The 18,517-nt window shown below is 46.1% G+C and overlaps 1 protein-coding gene across 2 annotated transcripts in view; it reads left to right on the top strand.

Moving 5' to 3' along the window:
* The window catches only part of IFT122 (intraflagellar transport 122), a 103,739-nt gene that overhangs the window by 43,117 nt on the left and 42,105 nt on the right, over positions 1-18,517 (top strand). Inside the window, exons 15-16 of one of the 2 annotated variants that reach the window (XM_056524955.1) lie at positions 8,185-8,325; positions 11,258-11,311. In XM_056524955.1, the coding sequence (XP_056380930.1) occupies positions 8,185-8,325; positions 11,258-11,311 (195 nt within the window). The remainder of the gene's footprint in view (positions 1-8,184; positions 8,326-11,257; positions 11,312-18,517) is intronic. The other variant, XM_056524956.1, reaches the window with a different exon arrangement.

Here is an 18,517-nt window from a genome sequence, read left to right as displayed (position 1 = left end):
TTTTTTATGGGGCACTACACTTATGTGTGTGTGTGTGTGCTTGGTGCACTTCACTTATATGTGTGTGCTTGTGCTACCATGTCAGCGCCTTATATGCGCCTGTCAGCGCCTGTCAGTCGCGGCGCTGTATCGGGCCAGGCGCTCTCAGCGCCTGTTTACTTTTGTTCCGTCGGCAGTGCCTTATATGGATTAAGCGCCGGCTTACTTTCTCTTTCACCGGCAGTCTGCCAGCGCTTTGTCCGCCCGCTCTCTTCCCCCGGGTGCATAAACGGCCGTCAGGTGCGCTTGGGACAAGGAGCGAGCACCATGACAGTTCTTTAAGGCCGTCTATAGCTCCGCCCACAGGGATAGGAGCTCTCAGAGGCGCGAAGCAGCCTCCAATCAGCGCCGTGGGCGTGATTTTCAGTTAGAAGGGGTCAGTTAGTGAGTGCCTTGCTTCAGGCATGCCCCTCTCTTCCTATTGGCTGGCCTTTTCACTCTCTTTCTAGCTGCTCAGAGCGAGTTCTCCTCTCTGCAGCTGACAGGGGACACAGACTAGGGTGAGAAAGTTCCTATCTCCTTTTTTTCTTTCTACATTATGTCCGTATCCAGAGCTGTTCCTTCCTCTAAACAGAAACCTGGAACTTCCGTGACTTACTAGCTCTGTAAGCACTGTAATACCAAGATGTCTGTCTCTGCTGAGCCCACTTGCCCTGCCTGCTCCACTGCTCCCCCCTGGTACCCCCTGATGTCCCTTCGGTCCCGGTGGGTTCAGGTGCTCCACCAGCCTGGGTTTCTCACAAGCGTCCTAGGGGTGCCTCGTTTGACTCTTCCATTGAGTCTTCAGATAGATGTGAGCATTCCTCTCGTGGGTCCCGGTCATCTGGGCACAAACGTCATTCCTCTAGAGGACGTTCTCGGAGTCGCCGCTCTGCCACGCCAGAGCCGCGTACTCGGTCAGGGTCGCCCCCCTCCAGGACTGCCTCTACTCATTCTCATTCCCCTGGTGAACTGGTGGACGAGGCTTCCGAGCCGGCATCTGACTCAGAGGACCGCCCGGACTCGATTTCAATGGTGAACTCTTTGGTGACAGCCCTAAGAGACACCTTTCACTTAAAGGACCCAGGATCTTCGGATGTCAATCCAGGAGTATCCTTTCATCGTGCTAAGCCGGCACTTCAAAGGTTCAGCTCTCACGCTGACTTTGACGACATTCTGGAAACCGCATGAAAAAATCCAGACAAGAGGTTTCCAGAAATCAAGACAATTCAAGAACTTTATCCATTTGACAAGGACCTTGTCACTAAGGTGGTTTCCCCTCCCTCAGTGGATCCACCAATTTCCCGGATCTCTAAGGCGACTATACTGCCTCTGGCAGATGCTGCTGCCTTCAAGGATCCCACGGATAAGAAGGTAGAATCCTTAGCGAAGTTTGCCACTGAAGCAGCTGGCTCTTCTCTTCTTCCCATCTTCGCCTCGACATGGGTGTCCAAGGGCCTGGCGGAGTGGTGCCAAAAACTCCTTCAGGATATCTTAGTGGGATCCTCCCCGGAGGATCTATCTGCTCTGGCTCTCCAATGCTCTAAAGCTGGGGACTTCCTGTGCACAGCTTCCATGCAGGCAGCCCGTTGTTCTGCTTTTGCTGTGGGTCACCTAGCGGCTCTCCGCCGCTCTATGTGGCTTAAAGCTTGGAATGCGGATGCCGCTTCCAAAAGGTCTCTCACTGAGCTTCCCTTTATGGGCGGCTGTCTTTTTTGCAAACGCCTTGATGAAATGATCTCTGAGGCAACGGGAGGTAAGAGTTCCTTGTTACTTCAAAATAAGGCTCGCCCTACTTCCCAAAGGAAGCCCTTTTCCTTTCGGACCTCTGGCTCCAGCAAATGGTCCGGGCAGGCGCCCTCGCGTGACAGGAAGGCTCCCTCGTTCCGGCCACGCCCGTCTTGGAAGTCGTACTCCAACCGGTGCGGCCTCTTGGCGCCCAAATCGGGCAACCGCAAGCCCACTTCTCCATGAAGTGAGGCCCCCACCCGTGGTTTCTTCTCGGGTGGGAGGTCGTCTCTTGTTTTTTCGAGACATTTGGACCTCTCACATTCAGGACTCTTGGGTCAGGGATGTGGTGTCCAACGGTTACCGGATCTAATTCGCCTCAATTCCGAGGGATCGCTTTTTTTGCTCCCGGGCCCCCCGGTCTCCTCCTCTGGCGAAGCAATTTCGAGCGGCTCTCCAGTCTCTGCTTCTTCAGGGGGTTATTGTTCCCGTTCCTCCAGGGGAATTGTTTCGGGGTTTCTATTCAAATCTTTTAGTGGTTTCCAAGAAGGACGGTTCTGTGCGTCCAATTTTGGACCACAAGCGTCTCAACCATCACCTTCTCATCCGCCACTTCTGAATGGAATCTCTCCGTTCGGTGGTGGCGTCCCTGGAACAAGGGGAGTTCCTTTCATCAGTGGACATCAAGGATGCCTACCTCCATGTGCCAATATTCCCAGGCCATCATCGGTACCACCGCTTTGCGGTTCTGGAGGGGCACTTACAATTTGTAGCTCTCCCCTTCAGTCTAGCCACGGCTCCTCGGGTCTATACAAAGATCCTTGCGCCAGTGATGGGCCTGTTACGGTCGAGGGGAATCTCGGTGATACCCTATCTGGATGACCTTCTCATCAAGGCTCCAACCAGAGCCCAGACTCTGAAGAATCTGGACGTCACTCTCCACACTCTCTGACTCGCTTCGGGTGGATGGTCAACCGGGACAAGTCAGTCCTCCGCCCCACCCAGTCTCTAACCTTCCTGGGACTTCAATTCGACACAGCCTCTGCCCGGATTTAACTTCTGGCGCTCCGGTCAGGGGTCCGCTCACTTCGGTCCCGGGTATCAGTCTCCATCCGCACTTGTATGGAAGTCCTGGTTCGAACGGTGGCAACTATGGAGGACGTACCCTTTGCCCAGTTTCAATACCGCCCCCTTCAACTGGCGATTCTTTCCCGATGGAACAGGTCTCCTCTGTCCCTCGATCGTCAGATTGTTCTCCCTCGCAGGGTCAGTCAGTCTCTGCTCTGGTGGCTCCGCTCCCCCCTTCTTCTCCAAGGGCGGTCGTTTCTTCCCCTTCACTGGCAGGTTGTTACAATGGATGCCAGCCTGTCGGGCTGGGGCGGCGTGTTCAGGGATTGGACGGTTCAGGGACTCTGGTCTCCCCAGGAGACCCTTCTTCTGATAAACATATTAGAATTATGGGCGATTCTTCTTTCTCTTCTTCATTGGGAGTCCCGTCTTGTCCGCGTTCAGTCGGACAACGCCACGGCCGTGGCGTACATAAATTGACAGGGCGGCACTCGCAGCTCGGCAGCCATGGCCGAGGTGACCAAGATTCTCACCTGGGCTGAGAGCAAGGTTCCGGCCATTTCGGCGATCCACATTCCGGGGGTGCTCAACTGGGAAGTGGACTTCCTCAGTCGGTCCTCCCCCGACCCCGGCGAGTGGTCTCTACATCCAGAGGTCTTCGCACAACTCTGCGACCTCTGGGGCATTCAGGACGTGGACCTCTTTGCGTCCCGGCACAATCGGAAGATCCTTCCTTTTGTGTCCAAGTCCCGGGACCCTCAGGCTCTGGCCGTGGACGCCCTAGTGATTCCTTGGGCGGGGTTTGCCCTATCCTATCTGTTTCCTCCTCTTCTGCTCCTTCCCAGGGTGCTGAGGAAGCTCAAGGCAGAGGACGTCCCCGCCATTCTGGTAGCTCCAGATTGGCCCCGAAGGTCGTGGTACACCGACGTAGTCAGGCTCCTGGACGACACTCCACTGCGCCTTCCGCTCCGTCCGGACCTGCTCTCTCAGGGTCCTCTTTGCCACCCCAATTTACAGTCGCTTCATTTGACGGCGTGGCGGTTGAGACCGCGGTTTTGAGGGCCCGCGGGTTCTCTTCCCAAGTCATTCACACCATTATCAAGGCTCATAAGCCCTCCTCTGCAAGAATTTTACCACCGTACTTGGCAATCTTATTTTCGTTGGTGTGAAGCTCAAGACTTCTCCCCGGTAACCTTCTCAGTTCCCCGTCTTCTCTCCTTTTTGCAGTCGGGTTTGGAACTAGGATTGTCTCTGTTACCTTAAAGGTCAGGTTTTGGCCCTTACTGTTCTTTTCCAGCGGCCCCTGGCTTCTAATTCTCATGTCCGGACTTTTCTTCAAGGAGTGACGCATGCTGTTCCTCCTTATCGATCACCCTCTCCCCCTTGGGACTTGAATTTGGTTCTGAGTGCCCTCCAGGGTGCACCCTTTGAGCCCCTTAGAGAGGTGTCTCTCCGCCTCCTTTCTTGGAAAGTGGAGTTTCTTGTTGCTATCACCTCCATCCGGAGGGTGTCTGAATTGGCAGCTCTCTCCTGCCGTTCTCCGTTTCTGGTGATCCACCAAGACAAGGTTGTTTTCCGGCCAGATCCCTCCTTTTTGCCTAACGTGGTTTCGGCCTTTCATCTCAATGAGGACATTGTCCTCCCGTCTTTTTGTCCTGCTCCTTCTCATCCTAAGGAGCGCTTACTACACAAGCTGGATGTAGTTTGGGCTGTTCGGTCTTATCTCTCCATCACTTCTTCGTTTCGTCAGTGTGATTCCTTTTTCTTCCTTACGGATGGTCGTCGCAAGGGACAACCTGCTTCCAAGGCCACCATTTCTCGGTGGATCCGGTCTGCCATTTCGGAAGCCTATCGCTGTAGGGGGAAGATTCCTCCCTTCAGGGTTGTGGCTCACTCTACCCGTTTCTATTGGGGCATCCTGGGCTCTCCAGAACAAAGCCTCGGCCTCGCAGATTTGCAAGGCGGCAACTTGGTCGACTTTGCACACTTCCTCGAGGTTCCACCAAGTTCATACCTTCGCATCGGCTGATGCTAGTCTGGGCCGTAGACTGCTGCAGGCGGCAGTGGAACAGCCGTCTGCCTGACTGATTATCTGCCCACCCAAGGGATGGCTTTAGTACGTCCCACGGTCTGTGTCCCCCAATGGAGCCGATAGAGAAAAGGAGATTTTTAACACTTACTGTAAAATCTCTCTCGAAGGATCCATTGGAGGACACAGCTCCTGCCCTTTTGGGTTTCTCTTTGGTTCTCTGTCCGAGGGTGTGTTCAGTTATATATTTTTGTCTGATTCTCGGACAGTTTTTTTTGACCTGTCGCTCCTCTCCTATTGCTCTGGTACTAAAACTGATTACCTCAGGGCCTGAAGGCGGGTATATCCTGCTGGGAGGAGCCGACTTCTTTGTTGCCATAGTGTCATACCTCCTAGAGACGGCAGCATACACCCACGGTCTGTGTCCCCCAATGGATCCTTTGAGAGAGAGATTTTACGGTAAGTGTTCAAAATCTCATTTTTTTCAGCCTTAAAGACTACTGTATGTTACTACATGTAGTATCGGAACATGCTTAGTTCATGTAAAATAAGGTTGTCTATGGCTGTTTCCACTGTAAGAACTTACATTGAATGTTCTGGATAAAAACAGCCTAGTAATTGCATGTATAACATTGCAGAAATGTTTTGGAACAAGACCAAAAATTGGTTGGAGACCGCTGTATTATAGTGAGATCTAAATAAAATTATCCACTGTAGATTATGTAAATTACTGGACAACATTTTTTATTGGCTTAGTTATTTTATGTCTTCATAATGCAATAAATACCTTTTCAATGTATTACATAACATTTAGAAAGAAAGCAGTGCAACAAAAATGTAAGATGGCTTCACTTAAAATGAAAAAATAATGACTATTATTCTTATAATGTACACAGTTATAGTCTAGGCTTAAAGGGGTACTCCGCTGTCCCAATGTTCGAAACATTTTGTTCCGAACACTTGGAGCGGCGGCGGGGTTGTGACGTCACTGCAACGCCCCTTGTGACATCACGCCACACCCCCTCAATGGAAGTCCATGGGAGGGGGTTTGGCCGTGACGTCACGACCCGCACCGTCAGCACCCAGCATTCTAAACGAACGCCGAGTGCTGCACAGAGATCCTTTGGATAGTATATGAGAGGTCTAGGGGCTCTTCAATAGGTGAAAAGGTCCTTTCACGGAGCAGTGATCACTTATGTTATCAGTCATATAAACGATTATTCTCAGTGCCAAGTCTAAACATGCCCTGCGCTCAAATGACAGCCAAAATTTATTTGCATGTGATTGCTTCTTTATATGGGCATAAAAAAAGTACGTTTGGTCGTCAGCACTTCTACTTGTATTATTATTATTATTATTTTTAAACTGGCCTCACAAAACAAAGTGGTTTGTACAAATGATTGTTCCTACAAGCCCCTCACAAACATTAAACCATGAAAATGAAAGTCCTTTATTACCAGTCAACTTGCTATATGACTTATGGGTGCTCATTACGGGCAGAAAATCTGCACACGTAAAGGGTACCTAGGACTATGATCGACCGGAATTCAATCTTTGTATGAATGATCTTGTTATAACCATGCCATGTTCGGTCAGATTTGGCTGATCATGTACACATATAGTTTGAGGCAGCGTTTTTCGAACAGTGTGTCTCCAGCTGTTGCAAAGCTACAACTCCCAGTGTCTGGGCATGCTGGGAGTTGTAGTTTTGCAACAGCCGGAGACACAATTTTTGGAAAACACTGGTTGGAGGCAATCGCAGCCAAAGTTGTGCCAGACAACAGTCAACTATTTGCTGCTTTTGGACATAATGGTCAAAATTAGGGATGCACTGAAAAGGAAATTTTGGTCCGAAACCGAAAATTTAGGCTATGCTTGGCCGAAACCGAAAATCTATTGCCCCACCCCCTTTTTTTTTAAAAATAGTTTTTGTTACATTTTATAACTTTTTTTTTGTGTGTGATGTGACCAAAATCAGCAATTCTGGGGGGGATTTTGGGGATTTTTTTTGGTTTTACGCAGTTGACCGTGCAGGATCAGAAACATAATAATTTAATAGCTGGGACGATTATGCTTGTGGCGATACCAAATATGTTTATTTTTATTATTTTTTTTCATATTTTTTATATGGAAAATGGAGAGTGATTTAATCTTTTTTTTTTTTTTTTTTTTACCCTTTGTCTCCTTAGGGGACTTTTAGATTAGATTTATTTATTTATATAGCGCCTACAGATTCCTCATACAGATCAATGGAGTCCAATAGAACTCCATTGATCTGTGTGCTCTGTGCTCATTTGACACCAAGACACCAATGAAGCAGAGGTAAGCCCTCTGGCTACCGCCACAGTGGATCGCTCCCCCCCCCCCACCCCCACCCCCACCCCCCCACACACACAATCACGCTGCAGGGGGGCGATTAGCAGGGAACTGCGGGGTATGGTCAATGACTGACATCGGAGCAATATCCGATGTCCGTCATTACAGGCAGATGTTAGCTGCTCATAGCAGCAGTCATCTCCCGTGTATGACGCGGACCTGACCCGCTGGCCCGCGTCATGTCCTCAACCAACCCCCCTGACCCATGACGTTCATGAATGTCATCGGTCGGGAAGGGGTTAATCCAAGCCCCCGGAAGTTTTCGGCTGAAAATTCAATCAACCGAAAATGCCTAAAGAAGCTTTTTTAGCATCCAAAATTTCGGTGCATCCCTAGTCAAAATCATCTATTTTGGCTGACTGTCCCCTTTTGTGTAAGGGCAGCTTTAAAAGGGTATTCCGGGCAAAAACCTCTTATGCCCTATCGAAAGGATAGGGGATAAAATGTCTGATTGCAGGGGGCTCACCGCTGGGACCCCCTGCGATCTCCCTGCAGCAGCCCGCATTCTATGCAGTTACGGAAACCGCCGGGCTTCAGAGACATGGACATAACGTCACGCCACGCCCCCTCCATTCATGTCTATGGGAGGGGGTGTTGCGGCCGTTACGCCCCCTCCCATAGAAATAAATGGAGGGGGCGTGGCGTGACTTCACATCCTCGTCTCTGAAGCCCGGCGGTTTTCAAAACTGCAGACGCAGCTACGCATAGAATGCGGGCTGCTGCAGGGAGATGCGGGGGGTCATAGTGGCGGGCCCCCCGCGATCAGACATCTTGTCCCCTATCCTTTTGGATAGGGGAGAAGATGTTTTTGCCCGGAATACCCCTTTTAATCCAGACGGTCAGGTGTTCCAGTCCACTTGGCATCGTGGAATTCTGGGAAAAATAGACACAAGTCTTGAATAAGTGCACTGCATTGGATCATTCTATGCTATCCTGACTACTTAAATTTTTTTCATTACTTCCAGTCTACTCCAATGTATCAATACTTGGAAAGGAAGATGTTCCGTGAGGCTTATCAGATTGCCTGCCTGGGAGTCACCGATCTAGACTGGAGGGAGTTGGCAATTGAAGCTTTGGAAGGCCTGGATTTTGAGACTGCTAAGAAGGTGACAAGATGTTTCCTTATTGACCAGGATGCTTTGTTGCTTTGTCTGACCTTATACGATCTGTTTGTTTACTGTATATTCCCAAACCGAAGGTCCTAGGCACTTCCTGTAATTCACAGAATCATCCTGTCTGGGGCAAGGATGGAAAAGTGCTGACACCAACACAAACTCTGCTAAAAACACTGAAGAATGCTGCAATCCAGGCTACACAAACAGGATCACAAATACTGACAGCATGTCTGGTGCACTTTTAGCAATTATGCCAGGAAAATCTTCCAATAAATGTTTCAACGTGCGCATAGATTCTAATGGGTTTTTGCTGAATGTTTGGGGGTATTTAGCAGGGTCCTGCTGCCCCAGCTGTACTGAGAAAGAAATACCAGTTAAACCAAATGCAACTAAACATAATAGACCCTGAATGCAATGTGAATTTAGCCTAACATACATAAGTGCATGTGACATGTTTAAACTTAAATTACACATATGTAAACATATATCAAATATAGAGCAGATGTGGTTTTAGTGACTGTAGTCAAACTGAGCATGAACACATGTGAGAATCTATCTTATGTACACAATCATATGTAAAGTCATTTTACCTATATGAGTGTCAATAAGGATCTTCAGAGAAATAGCATTGATGACTTGTCTGTACAGCAATGTACAACATAAGGTTAGTTTACTCACCAAAATTGCTCTGATGAACAGGGTCACGGCTGAGGGTGCAAGAATCAGGCTTATACCCCCTGTGCCAAGCATTCACACCCTTTTTATGAAATAAATCTCCCACCCATCTGACTATTCAGGGAAAGGTTTAAATAGTCAAACACATAGTAAAATCCTTATGTCCAATGTCCAAGGAAGGGGGGGTAGCAGCAAAATAAAAATATATAATTGAAATTCAGACTCCAGGCGCATCAGGTGGTCTTTAAAGTGTCATTTGTCGCATCGATTCTCGCTCTTGAAACCCACTGCATTTTGTGAGTTACAGCTGGGTAAAGTGGGCAGCAGAGTGCCCCTCACTCACTTGCTGTCACTTAAACCTGACTCATTCACCATATCCCTAAATATAGTGAATGAGTTGGGTTTAGAGGCTGACGAGCAGTGGAGGGTTATAACTCTGGATCGCAGCAGGTTTTAGGACTGACACCTTTTGCAATCTAAACTTTTGACTGAACGACAATTCAAAAATCTTTACAAAGGAGAGTGACCCTTTTGCACTCCTTATGGTAAATAAAAAAATATTTCTAATGTACTTTGTTGAAAAAAATGAAGTTTTTTTATGTTTTATTTGTGTTTAAAAAAAGCTGCCACCAGGTGTCTCCCTACTTTCCAGGGCACATTTCCACCTATCTCTTGCACAGACCTTGGACATCTGCTGGCCTGGCAGAAGTCCAAAAACAGGAAATGAAAACAGGATCACAAATATTGACAGCATGTCTGTGGTGCACTTTTAGCAATTATGCCAGGAAAATCTTCCAATAAATGTTTCAACGTGTGCTGAGGGGGATGTGTGCAGCCTAAGCCAATCATAACTCATCTCACACTGAACTGCTGTGGGGTGTGTGTAGCAGAGTGAGGGAGGAAGTTCTCCCCTGTATGGCTTCACATGATTTCACGCCTGCTGGGTAACTCCCCTTCCCAGTCTGTAATTCTGACTGAGACTGAGCAGAAAATACAGAGAAATATCAAGGCAGAAAACTAAAAAATAATAAAAATAAAGGCAGGGGTTGGCTTATTACAGGGGTCTGCAACCTTTAAGACAAAAAGAGCCACTTGGACCCGGGTGGGCTTTTTTTTATTTAGGTCCAGGCCCTGGGTGGGTTTTTTCAGTTAGGCCCAGGCCATGGGTGGGATTTTTAATTTAGGCCCAGGCCTGGGGTGGGCTTTTTTTAGTTAGGCCCAGGCTTGGGGTGGGCTGGGGAGAGGGGGGTTAATGCTGCCGCGGGGGGAGGGGTTAACCAACCGTTAACGCTGCCGCTGCCATGGGATGAGCCTGGTGAGGAGTTAAGTTACCCCTCACCACATGGCAGCGGTAGGCCTCTCACCCTGCGGCAGCGATAACGCTGCCGCTGCCATGGGGTGAGGAGTTATGTTACCCCTCACCCCATGGCAGCGGTAGCGTTAACCCCTCACCCCGCGGCAGCATTAACGCTGCCGCGGGATGAGGGGTTAAGCAAGTGAGTAATGGTACTCACAAGCTCCTCGCGAGGCGTCTTCCTCTCCCGGCGGCGCTCCTCGACTCAGCGTGCAGGCCGGCAACGTCACTGTCATGTTAAATTACATTGTCACATGACAGTGAGGATCCGCGCGGCCCCGGAAGAAGACACTCCGCTCCGATGGCACCAGGGCAGGTGAGTAAATGTAAAGGTAAGGGGGACCGGGACCAGGACAGACTCGCGGAGCCGCAGCAAAGGCTTAAAAGAGCCGCATGCGGCTCCGGAGCCGCGGGTTGCCGACCCCTGGTTTATTATGATGGGGGCAGTGAACCAGGAAGATTCTAAAATTTAGCAAGAGGTACTCTTAACAAGAAAGGTACTCTTTAAGCAACTTTGCAGTAGTTTGATTTCTTCGGTTCCCCTGCAGATGCGGTTAGACACGACTAAGGCTTAGTTTACATCTGCTTCGAAGCTCTGTTCGGGAGCTCCATCACACAGTGCGTTCCAGAAACAATAAAAGGAGCTAGACTGTCCGTTGCACAGCGTACATAGAGTCCTGACAGGTCTCCTTGTCTTTGAATGGGGTTCGTTTGGCATACGTTATTTCGCATGAGTTGAGTGGAGAATTTTTTTTTGGGGAATGTGACTTAATTAAGTAGTAAGTTGCCAGGAATGCTGAGAATGTGTTTAGTGTTGGCTAGAAATAAGCAGATGCCTTGGTAAATGTATATAAACAACATTTTTTTCCCCCCTTTTTTTTCCCCCTTACTAAGGCTTTTATACGTATAAGGGATCTTCGGTACCTGGAGCTTATCAACAATATTGAGGTATGTGTGTGCCTTTGGTCATGGGTTCAAGTCCAATCTCTTCTGACTGTATATGTTTCTTGTGTTCACATGGCTCTTGGTTCTACTAATTCCTTTTGCAAATAAAATAACTAAACACGCTGGTGTTAATTTAGCCATTGGCAAAATTGGCACTTATAAGAGTTATCTGCTTTGTTAGTTATTAGAGCATATGGATGCATGTTGCTGGGATTATTTGGGACTCACTATTCAGGCCCCATTTTATGCCCCCACAGTCAGAATATGATCAGGAAAGTTTTCACATGGTTAAGGGTTCTCTGTAGCAGACAACCCCCTTAAGGTGACCATAGACCTTTTACTTCTTTCAGCTGAGGAAATCTAGTTTAGACTGTCATTCCAGACTTCTCCGGGGAATCCGAACACTTGGAAAGCAAAACATGAACGTCAAATGGACGTTCATAGACGTCCAATACATTTTCTATCACCGTGTCCCATTGCATGGTGATAGAAACATCATCGCAGCTGTTTTGAACAGCTGACCGATGTTGTTATGCGGCTAGGGACCAATCAGAATGGTCCCCTGCTACTGATCGTTGTCATTGGCCAGTCTGTAAGTGACTGACCAATGACATGCAGGGTTTCGCGGTGTTTACCGAATCTGAGAAGCTAATTTAGCTGCTTGATCTTCTCGGATTCAGTAGTCTCCTGCATCCTGCAGCCACAAAAGCAGTTTTAAAAGGAGAATTAACCCCTGATCGCTATGCCCGCATTGCTGACATCGCTGTGCTGTGTATCTTGCGCGGGTCTCTGTCTGCAGACCGATCTGTGTCATGAGCGATGTGCCGGTCTCCTGCATCCTGCTACTGCCGGCTTTCCGGACAGTGAGATCGAGATCGCTGTCTGTGATCTCACATAAGCAAGTTACCCCCCCCAAGTTGTCCCCCACAAACATTTATCACATCCCCCCCAAGTGAAATCTTTGTCCCCTAGGCGATCTGTTGGGTCCTTGCTTAGATCGCCGATAGTGAGCGGCCTCCTCACTGACTATCTCCTTGTCAGTGAAGATTTTTTTGTGCCCTCACAAAAGGCCCCCAAAATGTGCCCCTAAGCATACACATAACCCCCCCCTAAGTTTATCCACAGCCCCCTGAGTGATCTGCTGCATCCTACCTCTCTCACAGATCCTCAGATCCATCTATCCAGATCCTTTTCCATCAGTGAGCTGTCTGCTGCCTCAGCAAAAAATCCTTTACTGTGTAATAAAATAAAATCTAGTTCCCGCCACTAGATTTGTGCCATCAGTACCCCCCCCCCCCCCAAAAAAAAAAAAAAAGTAAAAATTAATAACACAGCAAAAAATAAAATTGTTAGTCATCAGATCAGGTTCTATCATCTGATCAGTGCGTTCAGTTATCTGGTCCGTGTAGTCCGTCATTTGATCATCCGTGTAGTATTTGTTGTAACCCTCCCCCCCCCTCAAAAAAACACACACACAAAAAAAAAAAAAAAAAAAGGTTAGTTGTTAGCCATCAGATCAGGTTTAGCCATCTGATTCGTGCCATCAGTTATCTGATCCGTTTTTTCAGTCATCAGATTCATGTGGTAGTATAAAAAAAATAGGCACGACGGGATTACAGTGCAGAGGAGGCCTTCGCTATGATATTCGCTGATACAGACAGCGCTAGTTACGGTGAGGGTGAATGAATACTTTCATCTGCATCCTCCATACTCGCACTCTTCCTTATCCTCTGAGAGTGATGAGCCCCCTGCACTGCACAGAAGAGTAGCTGCAGAACCTGAGTCTACGGACATGGACGGCATATGGATATCTTCTACCAACTACACCCCCCAGCTTCCCAACTTTACTGCCTCCTCAGGTGTCCAAGTTAACACAGTAGGATTCCAGGAGATAGATATTTTTTTTTTTTTTTTTTTTCACAGAGGAATTAGTGAATAACATGGTCCACCAAACTAATTTGTATGCCCAGCAACTCCTTGCCTCCCTCCCCGCATTATATATCTCCCTAGGGCAACATTGAACCCCCACAGACCCAGTGGAAATCCGTAAATTTGGGGGCCTTTTTTAAAATATGGTAATAATTAAGAAGCCAACCATCAGGAACCAATTGGTCCACTGATGTATTGTATAATACCCCCCTTTACCCATCCGTTATGAGTAGGTCCCGCTTTAAGATCCTTCTCAAATGTCTCCATTACAATGACAATACCCTCTGCCCGTCCCGCCAAGACCCCAATTATGATCGGTTATTTAAAATTAGGCACCTAATGGATAACCTAAATTCTAAATTTGCTGAAGTATATACCCCCAAATAAAAAAAAAATATATAGCGGTTGACGAATCCCTCGTAAGCTTTAAAGGGAGGCTGATGTTCCGGCAGTACCTCCCTAACGAGAGCTCGGTACAGGATCAAAATGTATAAGGTGTGTGAAAGTAACAATGCTTTAAAGTTTACAAGGGAAAAGATTCATGCCTTAACCTCCCTGATTGCCTCCTTTTCCTGGGCAATACGGGAAAAATTGTATGGGATATGATTTACCCTCTTCTCGACAAGGGATATCACCTGTACATAGATAATGTTTATAACAGTATTCCGCTTCTTAAGTCCCTTGCTGCAAGGTCCACCGTAGCTTGTGGAACTATTAGAAAAAACAAAAAGGGCCTCCCAAAAACCTTGCTCTTCACACTGCTTCCGAAATGGCAAAGTAGGGCTGTTTGCAGAGAGAACCTTCTTTCTGAAATACCGGGACAAAAGAGAGGTTCTAATTCTGTCCTCCATTCATCCAGATGAAAGCAGAACTGTTCCTGTGAGGGAGTCAAGCACAGATGTCCAGAAACCAAAATCCATACTGGACTACAACCGCTACATGGGTGGGGTGGACCTCTTGGACCAAGTCATCAAACCCTACAATGAGGAAGACCAGAACATGGTATAAAAAGTTGACAGCCCACCTCATCCAGATTGCATTTTATAATGATTTTGTGTAGACACAGGAGGCAGGGAATAGTAACTTTCCTGAAGTTTCAGGAAAAAGTAATAAAGGCCCTTATCTTCAGCAATTCTGGAGCGGAGACTCCGTTTCTGGCGTAAGCATCAGCCGTATTGTTCCCGGGCAACATTTCTCCTCGGAGATCCCCTCAACAGAGAAGCAAAAGAGACCACAGAAGCGGTGTCAGGTGTGTGCCCGTAGAGGGATAAGAAAAGATGTTACATATCAGTGCAACATGTGCCCCTCCAAACCTGTTCTTTGCATGAAAGAATGCTTCCAAATTTACCATACACCCTTAGAATTCTAATTTGTCCCTTCTTTTTAGTCTTTTATCCCCCATTGGCCATTTTAAACTCATTTTTTGTTTTTGTTTTAACTTGTATGCCCCGCTGTACATTTTATTAACCCCCCCAAACGAACTTTAAAGGAAAACTGTCAGCTTTCCCCCCACACTAACCAGCGGTACTGTTTGGTAGTGCTGGGTACGCTGATCAGTTTGATCCTTACCGTGCCCGGATCCGATGTGCTGTTCGGCTTTAATCTTCTATTTTCTGTATATTCAAATGACGTGCTAACTGGCACTCTGACGTCAGTGCCGGGCCGCAGCACCGCCCAGCTCATCAATATTCCTCCCCTCCTTCCGCCTCTCCCTCTTGTCCCCGCTGTAATGGAGAGAGGAGGAATATTGATGAGCTGGGCGGCACTGCGGCCCGGTCTGGCATCAGAGTGCCAGTTAGCACCTCATTTGAATATACAGAAAATAGAAGATTAAGGCCGAACAGTGCTGCAGATCCGGGCACGGTAAGCATAAAACTGATCAGCGTCTCCTGCACTACCAGCCAGTACTGCTGGTTAGTGCGGGGGAAGAAAGCTGACCGTTTTCCTTTAAAAAATCTCCCTATACCCCTAGATGAATACACAGAGGGATGTTCCCTTCCAATTGGTCACACTAAATTCAAATATGTTTAAAACAATGTACACATTAAAAGTTCTCACTATACCCGTAGATGAATACATAGAGGGATATTCCTTTCCAATAGATCACACTAAATTACGATATGTGTAAAACAACATATACATTAGGAATTCTCACTAGATGAATATATATGAGTATATATATATATATATATATATATATATATATATATATATATATATATATGTGTGTATATAATATATATCATATTTCCCCTACAATGCTCTCCTATGTGGCTTTAGGCAGTTTGTAGACAGTTACGTGTCACCGAAAGGCCTGGGTTCAGTGAAGGAAAACTGAAAATTTTGTGTGTCAGTGATATTATGTTACTGACACATCCTAGTTGTAGTATAAGCTGTTGCAACCCCCTTAGTCAGGGTCGGTTATCCTGGAGTGGCCAAGAGATGGGTGGGAGGTCACTTCCATGTACCAGGTAAGGCTGGGTTCGGCACCTGACATTAAGGCCGTTATTTTTGTTGATATTTTAAATAAACCAACAGTGTCTCTGCCTCCACACGTTGAAGCGTTTGTTGCTATCCTTTTAACACAACTTAGACATTAGAAATTCTCACTATACCCCTAAATGAATACATAGAGGGATATTCCTTTACAACTGATCACACTAAATTGTAATATGTGTAAAAAAGCATAGACAGAGATTCTCACTATACCCCTAGATGAATACTTTACGTGGTATATCTGTAGAAATGGGGCACAACAAAAGCGCTAAACTGGCATTTTGCTAATAAAATTTTATTCATAAATTTTTTTGACCAGTTTTTATGACTGTGTCATGCCGTATAAAGCTGTTATCTTCATTGTTAGAACTGGTGATATGGGCATAGTTCATTATGTTTGGAGGATATCTGAAACATGATCAATACAGTACGGGCTTGTTCATGGTTTTGTGCTGTTTATTAGGCATTTTTCTATACCTGATAATACCTAATAGTATCCATTTCTGTTCACGTGTGTTGTTTGACATTGCCATGTCTGGAGGTGATTGCTTGTTTTGCGCACATTTCGATTCCTACCTTTCTGGGCAGGAATCTGTTATAGTGTGCCGATGTCAACTGGCATTTGTCCCTTATATAGGGATTAATGGGGCCAGAATCATGTACAACCAGTCCCATATAACCAAAAATAAAATAAAATTTTTTTCCTCCATGTCCAAAATGTATTGCCCTTCACTTCAGCACAGTTGTTTTTTTTTTTTATGGCTTGACACAGTTTTTGGTCAGCTGCGTAATTAGCATGATATTGTCATATTTACAAGGATGCAAAGTTAGTACCATTAGTATTTCACTGTATTTCTAAAATAGGATCAACAACGCTATAAATACAGACGTGCCACACAAAAGATGCTAAGATTCTTGTTCTTTTTATGACAAATTCAACCAAAATCCCCTATAATCTCAATAATAAGAAATGAGCTCACTTATGGTTGTATTACATCACTTGCAAGTTCAATCCTTGGCTGACATGCAGTGGGGCCTAAAAATCATTTAAGGTAAAATTACTATGTCCTTAAATCCACAGGATGCTACTTCCCTTCTCAGTCCTACCATGTGGCCAAAAAGCCAAAAAAACACATATGAGGTATTTACTCACTTAGAAGAAATTGTATTACAAAGTTTGGTAGTTTTTTTTTTCTCCTTTTACCCCGGTTGAAATTGCTAAATTTGGGGTTACAACAGCATTTTAGTGTAAAAAAAAAAAAATCTAGTTTTCCATATTTACACAACACTGTTCCAAACATATGTGGGGTATAAAGAGTCACTAAAGCTCTTGTTACGTTCCTTGAGGGGTTAAGTTTCCAAAATGGTGTCACATGTTGAGGGTTTCCGCTGTTCTAGCACTATGGGGACTTGTTAAACACGACATGGCCACCGACTTTTATTCCAGCCAAATCCTCTCTCCAAACGACCAATGTCGCTCCATCCTTTGAGGCCTGTAGTGTGCCCTCAGAGCACTTTACATCCACATATGGGGTATTTCCATACTCTGGAGAAATTAGACTAGAAATTTGGGGGGACCCTTTTCTCCTTTTACCCTCTTTGAAATTGCTAAATTTGGGGTTACAACAGCATTTTAGTGTAAAAAAAATCTAATTTTCCGTATGTATAACCCACTGCTCCAAACATCTGTGGGGCATAAAGACTCACTAAAGCTCTTTTTTACATTCCTTGAGGGGTTTAATTTCCAAAATGGTGTCAAATCTGGGGGGTTTCTGTTGTTCTGGCACGATGGGGACTTGTTAAACACAACATGGCTTTTATTCCAGCCAAATCCTCTCTCCAAAAGACCAATGTTGCTCCTTTCTGAGGCTTGTAGTGTGCCCTCAGAGCCCTTTACATCCACATATGGGGTATTTCCATACTCAGAAGAAATGGGGTTTTAAATTCTGGGTGGCATTTTCTCCTATTACCTCTTGTGAAAAAACAGAAATTTGGGGTAACACCATCATTTTAGTGTTAAAAATCTAATTTTCCATTTTCACGCCCAACTTCAATGCAAACCCGTCAAATTCCTGTAAGGTGTTAAGGCTCACTGCACCCCTTTTTACATTCCTTGAAGGGTGTAGTTTCCAAAATAGTGTGCCATGTGTTTTTTTTTTTTTTTTCCTGTCCTGGGATTATAAGGGCTTCCTCAATACATCATGCCCCCCAAAAACCATTTCAGCAAAATTCTCTTTCAAAAAGCCAAATTTTGCTCCTTCTCTTCTGAGCATTGTAGTTCGCCAGCAGAGCACTCAACGTCCACATATGGGGCATTTCCATACGCATAAGAAATGGGGTTTAAAATTTTGGGGGGCATTTTCTCCTATTACCCCTTGATTTGGGGTAACACCAGCAATTTAGTGTTAAAAATCACATTTTTCATTTTCACTTTTAACTTCAACGCAAAGTCATCAAACACCTGTGAGGTGTTAAGGCTCACTATACCCCTTGTTACGTACCTTGAGGGGTGTAGTTTCCAAAATAGCCCCCATGGTGCTGTTCTGGCACCATGGGGTCTTCCTAAATGTAATATGGCCCCCAAAAACCATTTCAGCAAAATTTGTTTTAAAAAATCCCACAGTTGCTCTTTCCCTCTTGAACCAAAAAAAAAAAAAATGGGGCTACAAGAACATGTTAGTGTAAAAAAAAAATGCAGATTTAGATTTTTCTCCTCCACTTTGCTGCTATTCTTGTAAAACACCTAAAGGGTTAACAAACTTTCTGAATGTCATTTTGAATACT

The sequence above is a fragment of the Hyla sarda genome, chromosome 6, assembly GCF_029499605.1.
Source record: "Hyla sarda isolate aHylSar1 chromosome 6, aHylSar1.hap1, whole genome shotgun sequence".
In the NCBI taxonomy this organism is placed as follows: domain Eukaryota; kingdom Metazoa; phylum Chordata; class Amphibia; order Anura; family Hylidae; genus Hyla; species Hyla sarda.
The sequence above is the reverse complement of the archived record's forward strand: the minus strand, read 5'-3'. Positions and strand labels throughout refer to the sequence as shown.